At 39.7% G+C, this 19,358-nt stretch overlaps 1 protein-coding gene across 2 annotated transcripts in view; it reads left to right on the top strand.

Moving 5' to 3' along the window:
• The window catches only part of LOC113011241 (zinc finger E-box-binding homeobox 1-like), a 76,930-nt gene extending 65,713 nt beyond the window's left edge, over positions 1–11,217 (top strand). For both annotated transcript variants that reach the window (XM_026150686.1, XM_026150687.1), the window contains exons 4-8: positions 690–892; positions 1,273–1,399; positions 2,695–4,490; positions 6,705–6,882; positions 8,507–11,217. In XM_026150686.1, coding sequence (XP_026006471.1) covers positions 690–892; positions 1,273–1,399; positions 2,695–4,490; positions 6,705–6,882; positions 8,507–9,213 — 3,011 coding nt within the window. In that variant the 3' untranslated portion in view covers positions 9,214–11,217. The remainder of the gene's footprint in view (positions 1–689; positions 893–1,272; positions 1,400–2,694; positions 4,491–6,704; positions 6,883–8,506) is intronic.
• Positions 11,218–19,358: the final 8,141 nt, after the last annotated feature.

Below are 19,358 nucleotides of genomic sequence, written 5' to 3'. Positions count from 1 at the left end.
TTTCTTGATAATGGACCTCTGAGGTTATAATAAAAGATACAATCAGAAAAGTGAGATATTATCACACAAATCTGCCATTTACAGTTGAGACACTAAGGTTCAAACTCCAAAGTATAACCACTAAACTCAAGTGTTGAGTGCTCCACTAGCAGCTGGTGAAGTTGAGGATAAAGTTGAGATAGCACAGGTCAAAGAACATTACTTACTTGGAGGAAGCTCTGAATGTTCTGGAGCACGAGAAAGGCATAAATGCTGAAATAATAACAGTAGCTGGCTTGTTATAGCTTTAAGGAAGATTTAAGGGCAAAGACAATAGTAAAACTTATACAGTCTAGAGAGGTTTTATGAAGGGCAGGTTATTCTCAGGCCTCCATACAGAGAGTGGGGAAACTATGTTGTTTATATCCAAAATATTTAGCTTATGTGTTGGACTTAACACAAAAAATGTTTGGGAAAACCAGAGGTAGATGCACAGGAATGTCACTTTTTCCTTCCATCTAGCTGGCTAGTTACTGTATGGAGAGTTGTGGATGCTGGAGAGCAAAGTTAAGGAAATGAGCTAACCAACATCAGAAAGGTGTAGGAGGAGGAGGAGCTGTTAGACTGTCCGACATGCTCTTCATATGAAGTGTAAGAAAAAAAAAAAATCATCATCTATCATCCACGTTTCCCTTTTTCTTCCACCACAGGAACACCTGATTCTTTTTCCCAGTTGCACACTTGCCCCTACTGCTCCCGGGGCTACAAACGCAACGCCTCACTGAAGGAACACATCAAGTATCGCCACGAGACCAGTGAGGATAACTACAGCTGCTCGCACTGCAGCTACACCTTTACCTATCGCTCGCAGCTGGAGAGGCACATGAGCCACCACAGGGGCTCCAGAGAGCAGGTAACACCTCTTAGCATGAGAACCGAAGACGCAATGCGCCAAACTAAGAGCGAAATCAGGTCTGATACGTGAAACTGTTACCCAGACTCAAATCTCTGCCTCAGGATCACTAGGATGAACATTTTGTCATGTTGTTCAACTTTAATTCACTGATATTTCTTTTTCGGTTTTAAAATTTTGTGCACTTTGATTTATTATGCATGAGATTCGGTCTGTTATGTAAGCAAAAACACGTCCCCAGTGCTCCTTTCAAACCTTCGAGCTACAGTTTTCAAAAATGTTAAAGCTTTCACACAGAATTCCTATGAAATATTCATCTGATATTAAAAGAACTGAACGACACAGAAAAATAATAGAGACCTTCTTCTTTTCTGACTCAGCGTCACGTTTCGCAGTCAACAGGAGGATCGGTAGGAACAGGTGGAACTCGCAAGTTCAAGTGTACCGAGTGTTCCAAGGCCTTCAAATACAAACACCACCTGAAGGAGCACCTGCGCATTCACAGCGGTGAGCTGCTGCACACATGCACAGTCTGCTACAACCTGTGTAGCTGTTCCAAACTGCAGGCCTCTAATCATCGAACATTTGTCTGCAATTACTGCATTTACAACTGACTAATAATTTTCATTAAATGTACACATTAACCGACTGAAAATTTTAGGTTGTTTTTTCGTTCGTGTATTTAATTGGCACTGTGTATGTTAATGGACACCAGATTTCAGGTGTTCCATTAAAGCTGGTTAATATAGAGCATTTCCTTAGTGCACTTGGTAAGCTATGTCAATAACATAAGGCCTGGATGCCAGAATTGGCTCAGAATGGGCTGCTGGACGGCTTTGGAAAACATGTAGGAGGACAAACAAGTTTTACAGCTTTCCCTGCTGATAAAGTTCCCCCACAGCCATATATACTACAAAGAAAATATTTAAGTAAGAGTTAAACAGTTAAATTACAGAAAAATTTAGTTTAAAAAAAAAGACCATTTTCATCAATCAACCAAATCTTTATGTTTTATAAATACAGGACAGCCTGGGCAGTGAATTTCATTGTGTAGAAAAACTGAGAAGTGGTGTTAAAATTGCACTTCTTTATCTTATATTAAGATATCTCAGGGGTTACATGTGTAGTTAAACGTCTTTACATTGACAGAAAGTGACGTTTCACTCGTCCGGCCCACTTAAGATCAGAGTGGGCTGTGTGTGGGCCTCGATGAGTTTGGCATCCCTGCTGTAGACACACTAATGCAGTTTGTCCAAATATGACATCATGAGGCCTCTAGTGCAAAATTGGTCAGTACATTTTTTTTAATAAAGTCTCATAAAAGTGCTTGTTTTATCAGTCGGGGGCTTTAAAGCTTTTTTGAATCTGTGCTGCTGTTTAACGCTTTTTACCCCATCCCTGTTTCTTCAAAAGGGAACATAGGAATGTGTTTTGATGAATTGATCTAGTTAAATGAAGGTTGCACTGACCTACTGCATCATCTTTTGCTACAGATTGGTAATGGGTGTCCACTCCAGTTGCCATACCAAAGGAAGTTTAAATGCCCTGCTTTCCTTAAAGAAGGAAGTTAATACCCTTTACATATAACAAGTATTTTTAAATGGTTTTATGGCCGGAGTGACCAAACTCTGTTTTTCTGCTGTAATGAATCAATTTGTCAATTCTGTAAGTTGGGCTCAGTATCAAATCCCAACACTTTTCAAAATAAGTTACTAAAAATTTGAATTGTTTTTGGTTTTTCATGTTTCGAATCTTCTCTTTGAAAGTTTTGTCATTTCTTTCTCGCTCTCTGATACTTTTAGGTGAGAAACCATACGAATGCTCAAACTGCAAGAAGCGGTTCTCCCACTCAGGCTCCTACAGCTCGCACATCAGTAGCAAAAAGTGTGTGGGTGCTACACCCCCCAACGGTGTTGCTCGAACATCGATTAAGTCCCCCCCAGCCCCTGCACAGACGAGACCTGTTGTGATCGCTCCAGCTCGTGTGGTTCTTAAAGACAAGACTGAAAGCAAACCCCTCCAGGAGCAGCTGCCTGTCACCCAGATCAAATCAGAACCTGTGGAAATTGAGTGCAAGCCTGTGACGGCGGCACCGGCAACTTCAGCCGGCAGTAACGGCGTGGTGAACGGAGGAACAGCACAGCCGATTGTGGTCCCAGCTGCAACCCTGCCTCAGGGTGTGGCTATGGTTGTACCAACAGTAGGTCTGATGTCACCCATCAGTATCAATCTTAATGACTTGCAGAATGTGCTCAAGGTGGCGATGGATGGAAATGTGCTCAGGCAGGTGCTGGGTTCAGCCAATGGGGTGGTGACGCAGGGGAAGCAGGGAATTGTGGTCCAGCAGCCGCAGCAACAGATCATCAGCCTTCCTGCCTTCGTGGATCACGACGGTACCACGAAGATCATCATCAACTACAGCATTAGCCCTGCTGCTGCCACAACTGCCACCGCCCAGCCTACACCGCTTGTTGTCAAAAATAACCCTACTCTGCCTCCCACTATCACGACTGTGGATGCTGCAGCTCCCACTCCAACCACAACAACTAAACCCCAAACCCAAGAGGCGGCCGACCTTACGATTATCAAGAAAGAACCGGAAACAGTCCCCATCGCAGATGTGGAGAAGGAGGCATCCACGCAGACAGAAAAGGCAACCGATAAAACTTCAGAAGCAGCTCAGAAGCCAAAGCCCAACAGCACCAGTACATGTTTACTTTGCGATGACTGTCCTGACAATCTGGAGGCGCTGCATCTCCTCCAGCATCGCAAAGCAGCCAACGGAGAGGCCGTCGACTCTGCTGCTTTGGACCCGTCTTTCGCCGCCTTGCTAAATGAGGCAGGGGTGACCCTGGAGGAGCCGCCTGTCGTCGATCTCCTCTCACTTCTTAAGACATACTTTGCCTCCAACGCCAATCCCAGTGATGAGGAGCTGACAAAGATCTCAGAGTCTGTCAGTATCCCAGTGGATGTGGTTAGAAAGTGGTTTATGAAGATGAACTCGGGGAAAAGTGTGAGCAAGCGCCACAATGATGCAACCGCAGTTTCTAAAGACACTGAAGCCACAAATTCCAGCTCAGAGGTCACTGTGAATCAGAATGAAAAGGAAGAAGAAGACAATACAATCAAGGAGGTATCCAACAAAGCCTCGTCAGACTCTCGCAGCGCCTCCCCATCAGACTCTGAATCACTCAACAACGAGGACCTTGTCATCGTTAAAAGTGAACCAGAAGACCCGGAAGCTTCTGACTCCCAGGCGGAACCTCTGGACCTCTCTCTTCCTAAACAGATCGCAACAGAATCGGAAAACAAAATGACTACACCTCCCGCCAAGCAGCAAGAACAGCCTCTGAACCTGACCTGCTTCAGGAAGGAGGAGCTCGAGGGTCGAACCATCTATGTGACCACACCTCAGACCGGAAGACCTGTTAACATCGTCACTGCCGCACAGCTTCCTACCTTAGTTGCCATCGCTGGTCAGGGCTGCCTCAACACCACCACGAAGCGCACCATCCTCATCCCCCAGCTCACATATACCTACGCCACTACAGCTGGCAACGCCACTGGAGCAAAGACTGTTGTTCTCAATGGTCATAAGGTTAGTAATGCAAAACAGTTACCTCTTTTTTATTTATACAATGTGATTATTTTTTCTTATTATAAAAGGTTTTATATCTTTTATTTGATCACTGTGTGACCACCAGTCACCAGGAACTAGCAACTCAAATGAATGGATTTGAATTAATTTGCTTGTGCTGAATAACTGAGAAAGAACTGAAACTTTTCAAGTCACATTATGAAAGTACTTTGAGAGCGAGACATAGCTGCTTGTGTAGTCTGTCATCCAACATCAGAATAAATGGGAAGCTGATCATTGCGGCGAGTGATAACAAAGTTATATGTAAAAAAAGTTAGCAAGAGGTTTCTAATTAGAGCTCTGTTTGATTCCCTAAAGTGAATGGTTGTCATGCACGCCTACTTTGAAGTACTGAAGCAAAGAGTATGTGTCTATTTGTACCGAGACAAATTCAGTACCTGGAGAGTCGACTATACATAAGTCTTAATTACAAAAAAACCCCAAAAACACTGAAGTGGAAGAGGTATAAAAACCTTGTTGTTGCAGCTTGCAGTTTTTATTGGTTAGTTAGTTCTTCAAATTTCTATACGACTTTCCCAGGGCCTAACTTGACACTGCACTATTTGTTTTATGTAACTAAAATTTTCCCCTTTAACTGGAAATTTAAGAAAAGGAGAAAATTCTCACTTTTGACCAGTCCAGAATTGATTATTGCAATGACTATTTCTTTTTTTAATCAAGTTTCTTTGCCGGGAGTGAGGGTTGTTTCCTTTTACACTGAAACAAACTACTTACAAACTAAGCATCTATAGATTACTGGAAAGACTAACATGCTACCTTTAGGTGCATTTTGCTGTGGAAAGTACCAGAGTTAACCCAAAATAAAAAGCATCCTGTTAGTGTCAGTCCTTCAACACAAAAAAACTGAAGAAATGTGCGTCAAGAGAAATAGAAAATTCCAAAAGCCTGAGACATGCTGAGTTCAGCAGTCAAAGTGAGAATCGGTAGTCAAGCCACAAAGCAGTCATAAAAGTCTGCAAGAAGCCATTATATGCTATATAAGAAACGGCAACAAACATTAGTTACTTGAGCTGGAGCCAGTCAGAGTCAGAATGTACCAGACATCGTTAGCATTGCGGTTGCCACTTACGATGACCTGAAGTCATTATTTTACCAGTAATGACTCATTAGTTTTTAGGTAATTCTCTGATTCCATTAACTTGAACTGTTCATATCTACTTCACCAATACCATTAGCTCAGTTTCAATCGATGGCAGTAGCCCCGTGAACTCATTAAACATTTCAATAACATCCTGTCCTCGTTACATGTGATGACTTTGTAGAACACCCAAACTGCCTTTGAGTAATACGATATCCTCAAGCCAAATTTACTTAAACATGAAACCTCGTGTCTGTGGAGCTGCTGATAGAAACCATCTGGACAGTGCACCGCAGCATGAATTTCATCAGTAGATGTGGGTCGAACTATCCAGTTCAGTTCAGTTTTATTTATATATAGCACCAAATCACAACAGCAGTCGCTTCAAGGCACTTTATTTTGTAACGTAAAGACGCTAATATAATAGAGAGAAAATGTCCAAAATCAAACGACCCCCTGTGAGTGAGCACATGGCAACAGTGGAGGGGATAAACTCCCTTTTAAGAGGAAAAATCTCCAACAGAACCACGCTCAGGGCCAAGCAGCCATTGACTTAAATTAGCAAAGGGGAGACAGCTCAGTTAATCCAGCATTAGTTAATCTATATCTTTAAACCTTAATGATTATCCAGATGATTGAGTTAGGGGGGGACGAGTTCTTATGAAGGGAAAAACTATCCAAAGAGCTCAAATACGAGGCTGTTATATGTGCAGGGCTGTAAACATGCATTTTAAATGTGAGTCTTAAGGTATCGACTTGCTTTTGTAGCCAGCCTATAGTGTCACCTAGAGGATTTTTTATGTTTGCACTCGGGTCTTAGCTTCACATTTCCACCCATGATTGTTGCTGCTTAATTCTCAGTAAGTTAGAGTATTCACACTAGGAGAATTATCTACCTCTAAAGTGAAGAGCTTCACTGCAGGCTCTCAGGAAAACATTTTCAAGAACAACTCAGTCAAAGAATGAGCTCTTCACATACCTGTCACACAATATTTATGGTGAAATTGCTTTCCTGAAGGGTAGGATGGGAGAGTAAATAATGTGACTCCGACATACTGTAATTCTGTTTACAACAGGAGAAGCGTTTGGAGAGCAGCTCTGAGGGTGTTTCCACAGTGGAGGAGCAGAACGACTCAGATTCAGCCGTGGCGATGAAGAAGCGGCGGCTAGAAAATGGCGTCTACCCCTGTGATCTTTGTTCCAAGGTCTTCCAGAAGGGCAGCTCCCTGCTCAGGCACAAATATGAACACACAGGTACGTCTTGTTTAAGTGAATTTTTCAGCTTTAGTCTATTAAGCAGGATTTCTGTTACTTCTCAAAAGAGTTCTACTTTTGAAGGCTGTGTTTTTACGTGTGACATCATCCCTCGTTAACTACGCGGTACTCTGAGACTTTTATGGGACACCTGGCCTGTAAATGTCCCAGTTGTCATCAGTGCTTATAGACACGTAACTCGTGCGGTGAATTAAAAAGGATATTTTCCTAGTAGCTCCAGGTAGCATCATATTGGCAGTGGTTTTATTCAAATCTGTTAGCGGTTATCTTTACTCTGCACTACTGTGTTTTGGTTCAGCCTTGACATCCACTTTAAAAAAAGGAAAGAAAAGAGAAAGAAAGAAAACATCCTTATCCTTCAAATTTGCTGTACTCTTATAACATATGAGCTTTGTTAGTGACATTTTCTTTTGGCAGGGGATGTTAAAAACTATTAAATGCTATACTCTAAAGACACTTTAAAGTCTGTTCCATAAAAGCCTCTGATAATGTGTGGCTTTGATCATTTTGTATGGGTATGTCAGCAATTACTTTTCCAGGTGCTGAGAGTTCTGAATACTTAAAACAAACATTGGCTCCCAAGCTTTTTTTGCTTTTTAACAATTTAAACTTCTGATTCCCTGATTTGAGCAAATTAAAAATATATATATATATATTTGTGTAATTCTCCCAATGGATTGTAAAGTATCAGGTTATTTTTTCATAGTTAATTGTTTTGCCTTTAGGCGTTTTGTTGTATTTCCAAAATGTTTTTGCTAGAACAAACTCTGATATTTAGTATAATATGGCTCCCAATGAAGAAATGCTAGAAATATTCACATTTTTGGAACTGGCGCTAGTAAATCTTAAAGTTAAACATTCAGTTGTTTGGGAAATAAAGCAGCAGTTTGTCTGTTTTTAATTTAAAGGTACAATGCATATAATTAACATGAGCCCTTAGGTTCATCATGTAAATGAACTAGATTTAGTCATGCATGTTAATCTTTATCTGTAGTGCATCTGGAGATTGATGGCAGTGACAGCCACTGCCAGCAGCTGTCTGCTTCCCTCACTGCAGAGTACCTTTAATGCATCTGGGTTTGTGTTAAAGAGACCTGTGATTCGGCTGCAGTCTTATTTACCTGTCCAGTGTAAACCTCAGATAGGCCTGCACTGCTGCTGGTACAAGGACAGTGAAGTGGACAAACAAACTTGTGTGAAATCTTTATTGTTATATTCATGCTGACAAAGAGACCGATGTTTAGCTACGGTAACAAATCTCTATTCTGTATCACCTAATTATTATAGTTACAAACGCATTCATTTATTTATGCTATTTTAATTATATTTATGTAATATTTGAATTGTTCAAACCTGCTTATGTTTATTTGAATGAACACGCAAGCTTGATTGATGGCAGGGCATGTTTATTTATATAGTGCATTTCATTACAAGTATAAAAGCGTGCCACAGGCAGTGAAACAACAAAATAATAAATAATAATAAAACAAATCAAACCAAAATAAGGAACACTTGCTTTGAATATTTTTTTCTATACTCTGTTACACTTAATGCAGGCAAAGAAGCACAGTTCCTCTCTAACTCGCTCTGGTTTCATCTGCAGGAAAACGACCCCACGAGTGCAACGTCTGCAAGAAGGCTTTCAAACACAAACACCACCTGATCGAACACTCGAGGCTGCACTCCGGTGAGAAACCTTACCAGTGCGACAAGTGCGGGAAGCGTTTCTCTCACTCAGGCTCGTACTCCCAGCATATGAATCACCGCTACTCCTATTGCAAGAAGGACGGGCCAAACTCGGGCTCCGGCTCGGGGCCACCCAGGGATCAGTCAGAGCTCGGCAGCCCAAGCGGCAGACTGCAGTCAGACAGCCGGACCACGACCCCGCCCTCCCAAATGGACTCAGACGAGAGGGAGAGTGAGGAAGAGGAAGACGAGGCCATCTGCATGGACGACATACGGGTGGTGCAGGTGGACGACGGCGAGTGCGAGATCTACGAGGGTAACTTTGACGACGATGATGAGGAGGAAGAGGGAGAGGAATTAGCAGAGGAAGAGGCGACAGCAGAAGAAGAAGAGACTGAAAAAGAGAAGGAGCAGGAGGAGTTTGCCTGTGACGTAGTAGAAGTGGAGCTGGGAGATGACCACGTGGAGGACGCCGAGATGGAGGAAAGAACCGAAGAAAAGGAGGAATCAGCAAGTGTGGATGCAGAGAAAGCGGCAGACTGTGAAGTCAATACAGACAGCAGCATCAGGGACGGGACAGGAAACACCGAAACAACAGAGGAAGCGGTGACAGACACCAAATGAAGGAAGAATATTCTTCGGGACAGTTTGAGTGTGTCGGTTATTGAAGTCGGGTAATCTTAGACAAAAACCACATCTTGCCATCAGAAGAAAGTCACGGCAGTTGCCTGATCTTAACGGTCCACTACTGTGTACAAAAACCCAGGTGTGCCTGAACTTGAAAAAAGAAAAAAAGAAATAGAAAAAAAGAAAAAACGTGACTTTTTCTTTGTGAAAATGAAATATCAGTGTTTAAAATTGTTTATAGAAGTACAGATTTTAAAGTAGAACTCACCCATCAACTCATTAGACTTGTTACTGAGACATCCCAGGTTGCTTTGTTGTTTCTTTTCATTCAATCAGTGTTAACTAATCGTGTTCTTGTTTGAAAACCTTTTAACCTTTAAAGATGAGAAAGATTTCTATACCTTTTTATTGCCAATGAAGTTTCCTAAAATCAGTATTTTATTGAGTTCTACGAACAAAAACCTCTGCACTACAGTATTCCTGGTTTACCTATGGATACATGCCTCATGCATTGTATGCCCTTCAGTGTTATATATATGTACACTAGCTAGCGAAATGTTGTTTGTGTTAGTGTTACTCTTTGCTAGCTAGCATTACTGTTGATTTCAGTTTGACTGTTAGCCTTAAGGAAACAAAGTATTCTTGGGGAGGGTTGGGGGGTGGGATGGGGAGTCCGGGATGAGAATGCGGCTTCTGTACGCCATAACCAAATTTGTCCTATCAGGGAAGGCAGAGTCACAACCTCAAAGCCAGCATGGCGCGCCTTTGTTTTGCTGCTCAGCACTGCCCGAACGGGTGGAGTCTCCAGGTGAAGACATAAAAGCAGACTCCGACCTCGTGGCTCGGCTGTGGATCCAAAACAGACGCGCCTGTTCTTACCAAGCTTCTCCTTATTTTGGTTGACTTTAGTTCTCAGCGAGTGTTTCAGTATTATCGGCTTATATATGAAGTCAAACTGTACGTGAAGGATCGGGGCTTTTTTTCCTGCTCCACCCCAATGCCTCCAGCCTTATGCAAGACCTGTGTGCTGTTAAAAGTGCCATTGAACAGTGTTATTATTTTTTTTCCTCACACATGTAGCCAGTATTATGTCCCTCTGTTACTTACACAGGAGCCATGTTGACTAATGTTTGTTGACTTGCACAGAACAGCAGATTTGTCACAGCAACAAAGAAGGACACTTGAGAAACAGTATTTGGGCTGTTTTGTCTGTAAAAAGACAGACCCCTTGTCCAAATAGCCCACTTGGGGGTGACGTCTTGTTTTATTTTATCTGCCAAACTAAAAGCTAGAATTATTTAGTTTACAATGATTGTTTTTCAAAAAGACAAGTTAAAGTCAGAGAATGTTTAGCACTTTTCTATCAGTAAATTAAATCTACAGGCATGTCTAAAAGTTCTGCTTTTGTTCCTGGTACTTAAAATTGCATATTTGCTCTTGACTAAAACTTTTTTGTTATGAATTACTAACTCATCAGTATCCAATGGCTGCAGCTTGTAGGTCCAAAGTCTGAGGTTTAGAGCAATGTTTTTAAAATGCCTTCTAATGTAAGATAATCAGTTTCCAACTTTCGAACTGCATAAATCCAAATTTTTAAGAACTCCTCAACACTCAAACTCAGTAATGTGCCTCACCAGGTCGGCTCAGGAAGAGATAAACCAGACCAAACCCACAAAAGTTTAAAGTATAAAACAATGATAGAGAGACTCAGTAAGTTAGTCTCACTTGTGCACTTATTATTTTCAGATGACGATTAAAAGAAACAAATTCATTGTGGCAAGCTGTCCCGCACTTGAGGTAACAAGCGTTAGTGAATGTGGTCTCTGTTGAAGAGTTTTGCTTTGGTTTTACCAGACAGTGTTTATAGTATTAATCTGTTTTACTTTTTTTTGTTTTAAAACTATGTCCTCTGTATGTTTTTGTCAACAATGGCAGTATTAGAACCCTTTCCACAGATTAAAAAAAAATATACCTGTTTAGTTTTTAGAAGACTTTTTTATATTTATGTGTCTTATTTTTATATTTTCTTTTATGGTTATTTATTACACATTGTAGTGTACATTACTGTAGTTTGAATTGATACAATAATATATTTTAGTATGAAAAATAATCTCGAGACAAACAAAAAAAAAAAATCCCAAAATGTGGTTCTGGGAAATGAAGTTTGTTTTAACAAAAAATGAAAAAAAGAAAGACATTAAAGGAAAAAAAACCCCTAAAAATATAAAACATGTATTCTGTAAACTTGACTTCTGTTTTAAGCTAAAAAGAAAAAGAAAAAAAAAACAGGAATGAAGTGACAAATAGAAACTGTTACATGTGCATCCGCTCTTTGCGTCGTTATAAAGCTACTGAATTCTAAAACTTTTTAAAAGCATGAGTCGTCGCCGTTTAAATGAAGGATCTTGTTATGAAGACGTTACTCCTCCCCTTTTTAAATTTCTTTTTATTTTGAAGCCAAATTTCCAACGTCCCGTCAACCTGTTTTCCGTTCTGTGCCAACTTGTTCCATTGTACTGTTGAAGGCTGCATATTGTTTGTCCTCTCCGCACCCTTTGTAAATCCACTGTCTTTTTGTATTGTTTTTATTTTAGGTTTGCTCCATTTCTATGACTCCCCATCACAATAAAATGTAAGACAGCAATTCAAACTGACTGGATTGTTTTGTTAGTCATCTGATGGAAATTTTCTGTAAGGTCGTTTCCTCAGGTTTCAAGTAACACCGGAGGTCTTTCCATCTATAAATATATCAAAAAAAGAAAAAAAAAATGCAAAGTGCAAATATTTCTATGAATATTTATATAAATATATGAATATAAGTCGTGTGTTTATCAAGCAGCTACTGAGATGATCTGAACAGTAAAAGAGACAACAGACTTCCCTCATAATGATGAAAAAGAAAACTTTTTTTTCATGTACATTAAAAGGTGAGAATTTAATATTTCAGTATATCAGTGTTATTCAAACTTTTTTTGTAGAATATGAATCAAAATAAGGGACTGAACACATAAGCTCAGCAGAAAAGTCTGCTGAAGCATTAAGATAAGACAAGAAAGCCCCTTTCCCATAGACTTTGAACGGAAATGTTTTTTGCAGCCACATCTATCGCCATCTGCTGGCCTTCAGATAGGATGCAGGTTCAAGGCTTCTGACCTGGAAGCTTCATCCATATTGTAATACTGTATAGTAGAGGCACAAAATCATGCCTGATATATTTTGAGGAATGATATGAGTGGGAAAAGTCCAAAAATGACACTCCATTACTTTATGTATGCAAGAGGACTTAAAGCTACTTAAATCTTCTTTTACACGCATGTTATCAATCCACATCAGAGTTTATAGTTCAGCTGCAAGAACTCAATCAACTCATTACAGACTCAGGTATCTAACGACTTGATAGACAGTAAAATGCTGAGCATACGAATAATCTTGGAGTAAAGAAGACATTCAGAATTTATTCACATACCGCTGTAATCAATCACATGTAACTGGGATAATAAGTAAGCCACTTATACAAGTGTGGATGCTTTAAACGTCACTGTCATCTAACCTAAAAGTGGTAGTAGAAGACATCCTGTAACTTTTGAATCGAGCTATCTGCAAAGAGATGTTTTAATGTATAACGTATGTAAAACAAAAAAAGTAATGTAATAGTTTTTGGCACCGATTCAAAACAGAGTAAAATACTAAAAATGAGAGAGTTTTTTCCGTTTTGTTTGGATATCCTAACTCTAAATGAAGACGTATCACCAGGTGGCGCTGTGAGACCAGAAAACATTTTTACAATGCCAGAAAGCCCACAGGGCTGCAGACCACAATATCTCCTGAGATCAGCCATTCATAAACTATTGAGTTATGAGCCATTATTATTAAAAATCATCATGTGTCCTTTGAGTGGTAAGAAGAATTGCAATCTATGAGTATGAATCCATGCAATCTAGCAATTATCTTACTCACCCATGAGCAAATGACAGATTATATGCATGGCTGGTTCCAGCTTTAATGTGCAATTAGAGGGGAAATATGCAGTGGGGATTATGAGGACGCAAAGCAACAAAAAGAGTTTTCTAACAGCATTTTGAAAGCTTGAAGAGGATGATTAGACAGCATATAAGCAGCTGTTATTAGACAAACCTCCCCCAGTATCCAGGTTATTATGAAAATAAACACTAATAATAGACTTTTACTCCAAGTGTGCACTTTTAGTTATAAATGGAGTTAATCAAGCTTTTATAAATATTCGTGACACAGCCGATTGTTGCTCTTACTGTTGTTCAGTTGCTGTGTGGATCATGAGGGGAGTCAAAACTAAGCAGCAGTTGTTCTATATTCAGAGTCCGTTTTTTGTAGGAACTAGTGATTTCACATCAGACATGACATAACAACAGAGAGGGGGGGGTGCAAGATGGAAGTTGATGTGGTGAAGCAACCTTGTGATTAAATCTGATGCTTGCTTTTTGCTTTGTGGGGTTTTTTTTGTAAGCTTGTTTGCAAATGGAAACATAATCAGCCTGACATATAGAAGAGTTTCCTGGGTTTGGGTTGTTGTCAGGATTTGGAAACACATACAGTGTTTACATACACATACCTTATTATTACCAAGGATTTCAGCAGTTTAGTGAACCAGAGGTTTGATTTGGTACCCTATGCCAGGGGTGTCTAATCCAGGCCTCAAAGGCCAGTGTCCTGCAGGTTTTAGACGTGTCCTCGATCCAACACAGCTGATTTAAATGGCTAAATTACCTCCTCAAAATGTTTTGCAGTTCTTCAGAGGCCTGGTAATGAACTAATTATTTGATTCAGGTGTGTTGACCCAGGGTGATATCTAACACCTGCAGGACACCGGCCCTTGAGGTAGACACCCCTGTCCTATTTCTCTTTCTTTGTGCTCATTAATGCCACTTTAATGCATGTCTGATTTAGTTTAATTAATTTTTATTAAGACTTTGCCTTTTTTGTTGTTGTTGTTGTTTCTTCTTCAATCATTTTGTATCTCTGGTTTTATTCATTTCCAACAGTTAGCATGAAGCATTTCAGATCTCTCTGAAGCCGTTTTTCATCCTTTTGTCGTTATTTTCCTCAGTTTTTTGTTGATTCACACCTTTTCTTTTTTAGGTTGTTTGTGCATCACTTTTTTAGCGTGTCTGTGTGTGTTTCTCTCTTTGGTTAAGTCCATCACTTTTTGTCTTTGTAGTTTTGCATCTTGTTGTGGTTATTTTATGTCACTTTTGGTTGCTTTCTGCAATTTTATAAACATTTTGAAATGTCTTTACAAGCCCAAATTCAGATAAGCGGCACACATCCATCCACCAATCACAGAAGGCATTTTGTATTTGTCAGAGGTAACAGCTGCCGTTACATTAAATTACAACCAGTAGGTGGCAGTAGAGGACTTGCCTGCCGTGGTTGGTTTATAGTTCTGGTTTGTTAAAAATCAGTGAGGGCAATAGCGGAACAAAAGCTAAAATGTTTTTCATCTTAAGGGAAAATTGCTGCCTTAGAGGTCAATGAGGTAAGCCTGATACTTGTATATGTTTAATCTCATGTCAGACTGAGCCTTTTAGCTCCTATTAGGATAGATGAGTATTAAATCTTGAGGGCTAAAAATTATTTAAATTTTTTGTGCAACAATCTTCTTCTTCCTCACTCTACTTCCACCAGGCTGTTTATTTTAAAACCAAACAAAATGTTTACTGATATCTTTTTTTCATGTGTGCACACCTTTCTTTCTTCAGTGTTGCTTTGTCACATGCAGACAGATATATCTATATATATATATATATCTATATATATATCTATATATATATCTATATATATATCTATATATATATATATATAGATATATAGATATATCTATATATATATATATATAGATATATATATATAGATATATATATAGATATATATATTTTCCAATTTTTATCAACAAGCACTGAAAATAACGAGAATCCTATTTAAAACTCTTGAGTCACTCCTCATTTCTTTGGATTTTGCTCTAAAAACAGACTTTAAGTTATCATGGGCTATAGTTTAATTGAATGATGAATGTTTATTAAGCTGCTTAACAATTTTACTTTTAGCAAACCATAAAAGAGCCACTTAAGAGATGACCCAGTGTTGTGTCCACAGATAATGCAACACTGTTAACATACAGCTTAGCAAAAAAAACCAAAAAACAATTCTAATTATGTCTTTAGGCGCTGCTACTTGCAGCCTGCCACCAAAACATCCAATATATTCCCATTTCTTTGGCTGAATCTGCAACAAATGCCAAAGATAACAGTTTGACAGGCATGAAATAATATATTTGCACAAACAAGGTGATTCCCAGCTATTAGCTGAAAATGTGTCATCTCTCAGAATGATGTGCAGTGTATCCCTCTAAAAAAAAAAAGAAGAAGAAACCAAACAAGTGAAGGAAAAAGGAAGAAATGGTGGCTCTAAAAACTCCCTACAATCGATGAAGATTACCTGAGAGTCATGTCCCAAAGTAACAAGACGAAATAAAAGCAAATTCCTGACAAATCCATCTCCAGTTTATCCATCTGCTGTTCACTGAAGCTTCTTCAGAAATGTCTCAGTGGAAGAGTGGCTGTCAAAAAGCCACTCTTCAGGAAGGGAAACTGGGGAGAAAAGGCTGAGGTATGCCAGATTACACAAGAACTGGACTGATTTTCAGTAATTAATCCAAATTTAAAATGTTTGATCAGATTCTCATCAATGTTTATGTAGGAGATCAGGAGAGAGGTACAACAGTGAGGGTCTACAGTCACTGGTAAAACACAGTGGAGTCTCAAAGTCATGGTTTGGAGCGGTGTTGCCTGTGATGTTGGGGAAAATGTATGTGATTCTGAAAGTAGAAAAGCTTTGTCAGATTTTGATCGACCATGCAATACCATCTGAAAAATGTCTGACTGATAACTGCTTTACTTTTAAGCATGCCAATGATCTCAGACACACTGTGAAAAGGCATAGTTAGATACAAAAACACACAATGGAACACTATCAGTCATGGATTGGCCTCCCCAAAGCCCAGATTTCGACATAATTGAAGCAGTGTGGGATCATTTTGACAGAGAACAGAACAAAAGAAGGCCAACATTCAAAGAAGAGCTTTGAATATCCTTCAACAAGCCTAATGCACTATTCTTGAAGACTACTTGGATAAATTGCAAGAAAGCTTGCCTAAGAGAGCTCAGGCTGAGTTGAAGAATAAAGGCGATCATACCAAATACTCACTTTCATCCTTTTACAAATTGTTTTTGTCTTATATGTATTGTATTTCCATGAATGTTTCCATATGTTTTAAATAAATTGCTGCACATCTGCACATATTTTCCATTTTCTTAGCAAAATATTAGGTAATTAATGACTTTAGCGCAGTATTGTGTGTGTGTGTGTGTGTATATATATATATATATATATATATATATATATATATATATATATATTAGGGGTGCAACAATATTCGTATCGATATTGAACCGTTCGATACAGTGCTTTCGGTTCGGTACGCATATGTATCGAACAATACAACATTTGTAATTTCTTTTATCAATTTTCCTTCTGACGATGCTGTCTGTGTTGAGCGCTCAGTGAATCTGTGTTCGACTACTCCGCCTAGGCTGCACTGTCCAGCGCAGATCCACTGAGCGCTCAACACAGACAGCATAGTCAGAAGGAAGAGCGCAGGGCACCTCCCCCACCCTCATTCAGATCTGGCGTTTGGAATTATTTTGGTTTTCATGTGACGTATGACCCTGAAGGTAAGCGAGTCATGGACTAAAGTAAAACAGTATGTTGGATGTGCCACGCAATGCTCAATTACATTGGTGTGAACTAGTGTGCTAGCGCAGTTAGCTCGTTAACGTGTTGGCCGTCTAGCCCCATGCACGGGGCGATCGGCGGTAGCTCGTTAACGGAGATTTGCCGTGTTGTGGCGTTAAGGTCATTTCAACGAGATTAACCTGAAAGCACTAGTGGGAACACAACGAATATGACTGCACATTTACGCCGACATCATCCTAGTGCAAAGACAAGTGGAAGCAGACAAAAAAAAGCAAGCATGCTACTAACTTTAGCCGAGTCATTTAGACAGCTGTTAGCACATGATTCTCCTTATGCTGCTGAGAATATAGCCCAGAAGAAGCGGATAGTATAGCTTTTATTTTGGAAAGAGCCATTTCTCTGTAATAAACTCTCTTTTCCAAAGATGAGTGATTCCTCAATCAGATACAGGGCTTGCAATATCGCTAGCCCAACGTCCCGGAGCTAGCGATTTTTTCAGTCGGGCTACCAAAATCTATCTCTGCCCTGCCCGTCGGGCTATTGTAGGAAAAATATATGTCAATGCTTTTGCATTCTTTCAGAAATGTAGCTGGGTAATTATGTCATTGGCATCGGTGAGCCACTGTCAATATGTGACATATTGAAGTCGCGTTTGAATTTGCGCTTGTTTTTTTGCTTTCACTTTGCAATCGTGTGAACTGTGTATAGAGAGCGACAGCACTGATCTGTGAGTGATGATAATTTGTGCACCAATTCCTCTGACATAGTCTTATTAATCGTTAGCTTACTATGCAAACATGACAAGTGAAATCTCCCGCAGCTTAAACATGTGAGAGGTTGATCGCGCAGAGAATCGCTGAGCTTATGTGAGTGCGTGTGTAAAAGCATTTCAGTTCTGCTGAGCCAAATAAGACAGGTCAGGGTGAAGAAGTGACAGCCAAAGAAAAGCTTACCACAAAACGGAGAAGTTATGACAAATCAGACTATAAGGCAAAAAGAAAGTGCAGCTTTATGGTTTCATGGACAAAAGAATTTCTGTGGCTGCGATATGATGAGCTAAATAACCAGGGCTGCACATAAGTGGTCCGCAGGTGCGCATTCGCTGTCAAAATAAAAAACACGCACAAGGGTTAGGGTTAAATTTAAAAACTGTACTTTTGAGTTAAAATATATATTTATAATTTTAATAAATGACAAATTAAAAAGGCATGAACATTTTTTTGTATCGAAAAAATATCGAACCGTGACACCAAAGTATCGAACCGAACCGAACCGTGAATTTTGTGTATCGTTGCACCCCTAATAAATAAATATATGTATGTGTGTGTGTGTGTGTGTGTGTGTGTGTGTGTGTGTGTTACCTCTTGAGATGCGTCTTTGCCATCACCTTCTTACTCAGGAGGTCTGACTTTAGGTCCCGAGTGATTAAATGCCAGCAGCTTTTATGCTGGCTTAATGTTAGAGAATACCAAATGAAGCCAGTTCTGGTTAATATCACATAAAGGTAAAACATTTGGGGTCGTTATTGTGGTATGTGTTGTTAGTAGCTTGTATGGTTACCATCAGCATAATGTTTACTTGTATGAAAACACACAACCACTGAACAAAGTATAAACACAGTTTTAGCATTTGTAACAAGCTGCTTGAAAGTCAAATGAAAATTCATAAAGTTTTGATGGTTTTGTGCACAGACCTCTGCTGCCAGAGACATGTTGCCCCTGAGCAATATGGTAGTGATATCATTGCAGTGACGAGCATCGACCAGTGTGCTATCTACGTGTTTATCACTGAGGGAAGAAGATCAAAATGCACTCACGGCCCAAAAACTAATGTTCCCTGCTGCACGTCTACACTGCAAATGAAATTTCTGAATGTCTTGACCCTGTAAGGTATTCTGTGAAATTTCAATTTTTATTCATAGAAAATGTGGTTGGCAGGCAAAAAGTAAAAGTTAAGTTTAGGAAAAAAAAAAAAAAAAGGGTGAGCCGAGAGTGCAGTGCTTCAGTACGCATGCGCGATCGCTAATAGTTTTTAATTAGCTCTCCTTCAACTTTGTGCTCTTAGAACTGAATTATGCTTGTGTATTGGACGCTGCTGTGCAGGTCCACCACATACTGTAATAAATAATCAGATATTTTAATGGGATAATGGTGACATACAACTGTAGGTTACTCAGCGCTTTAAGCGTCGTTGAATATCGATAATCTATGAAGTAAAAGAGATTAATTTGTCTTCGGGCATTTGTTGTGCAGTAAGTAACACATCTCTTCTCACACAGATGTTCAGCAGCAACAACATATTCAGCTCATCTACAAACCAAACGAGTCGGTGGCTGCCGGAGCGCAACAAAGCCC

Source organism: Astatotilapia calliptera, chromosome 18 (assembly GCF_900246225.1).
Source record: "Astatotilapia calliptera chromosome 18, fAstCal1.2, whole genome shotgun sequence".
NCBI classification, from domain to species: Eukaryota; Metazoa; Chordata; class Actinopteri; order Cichliformes; family Cichlidae; genus Astatotilapia; species Astatotilapia calliptera.
Note: the sequence above shows the minus strand (reverse complement) of the source record. Positions and strands in the feature narration are given on the sequence as shown.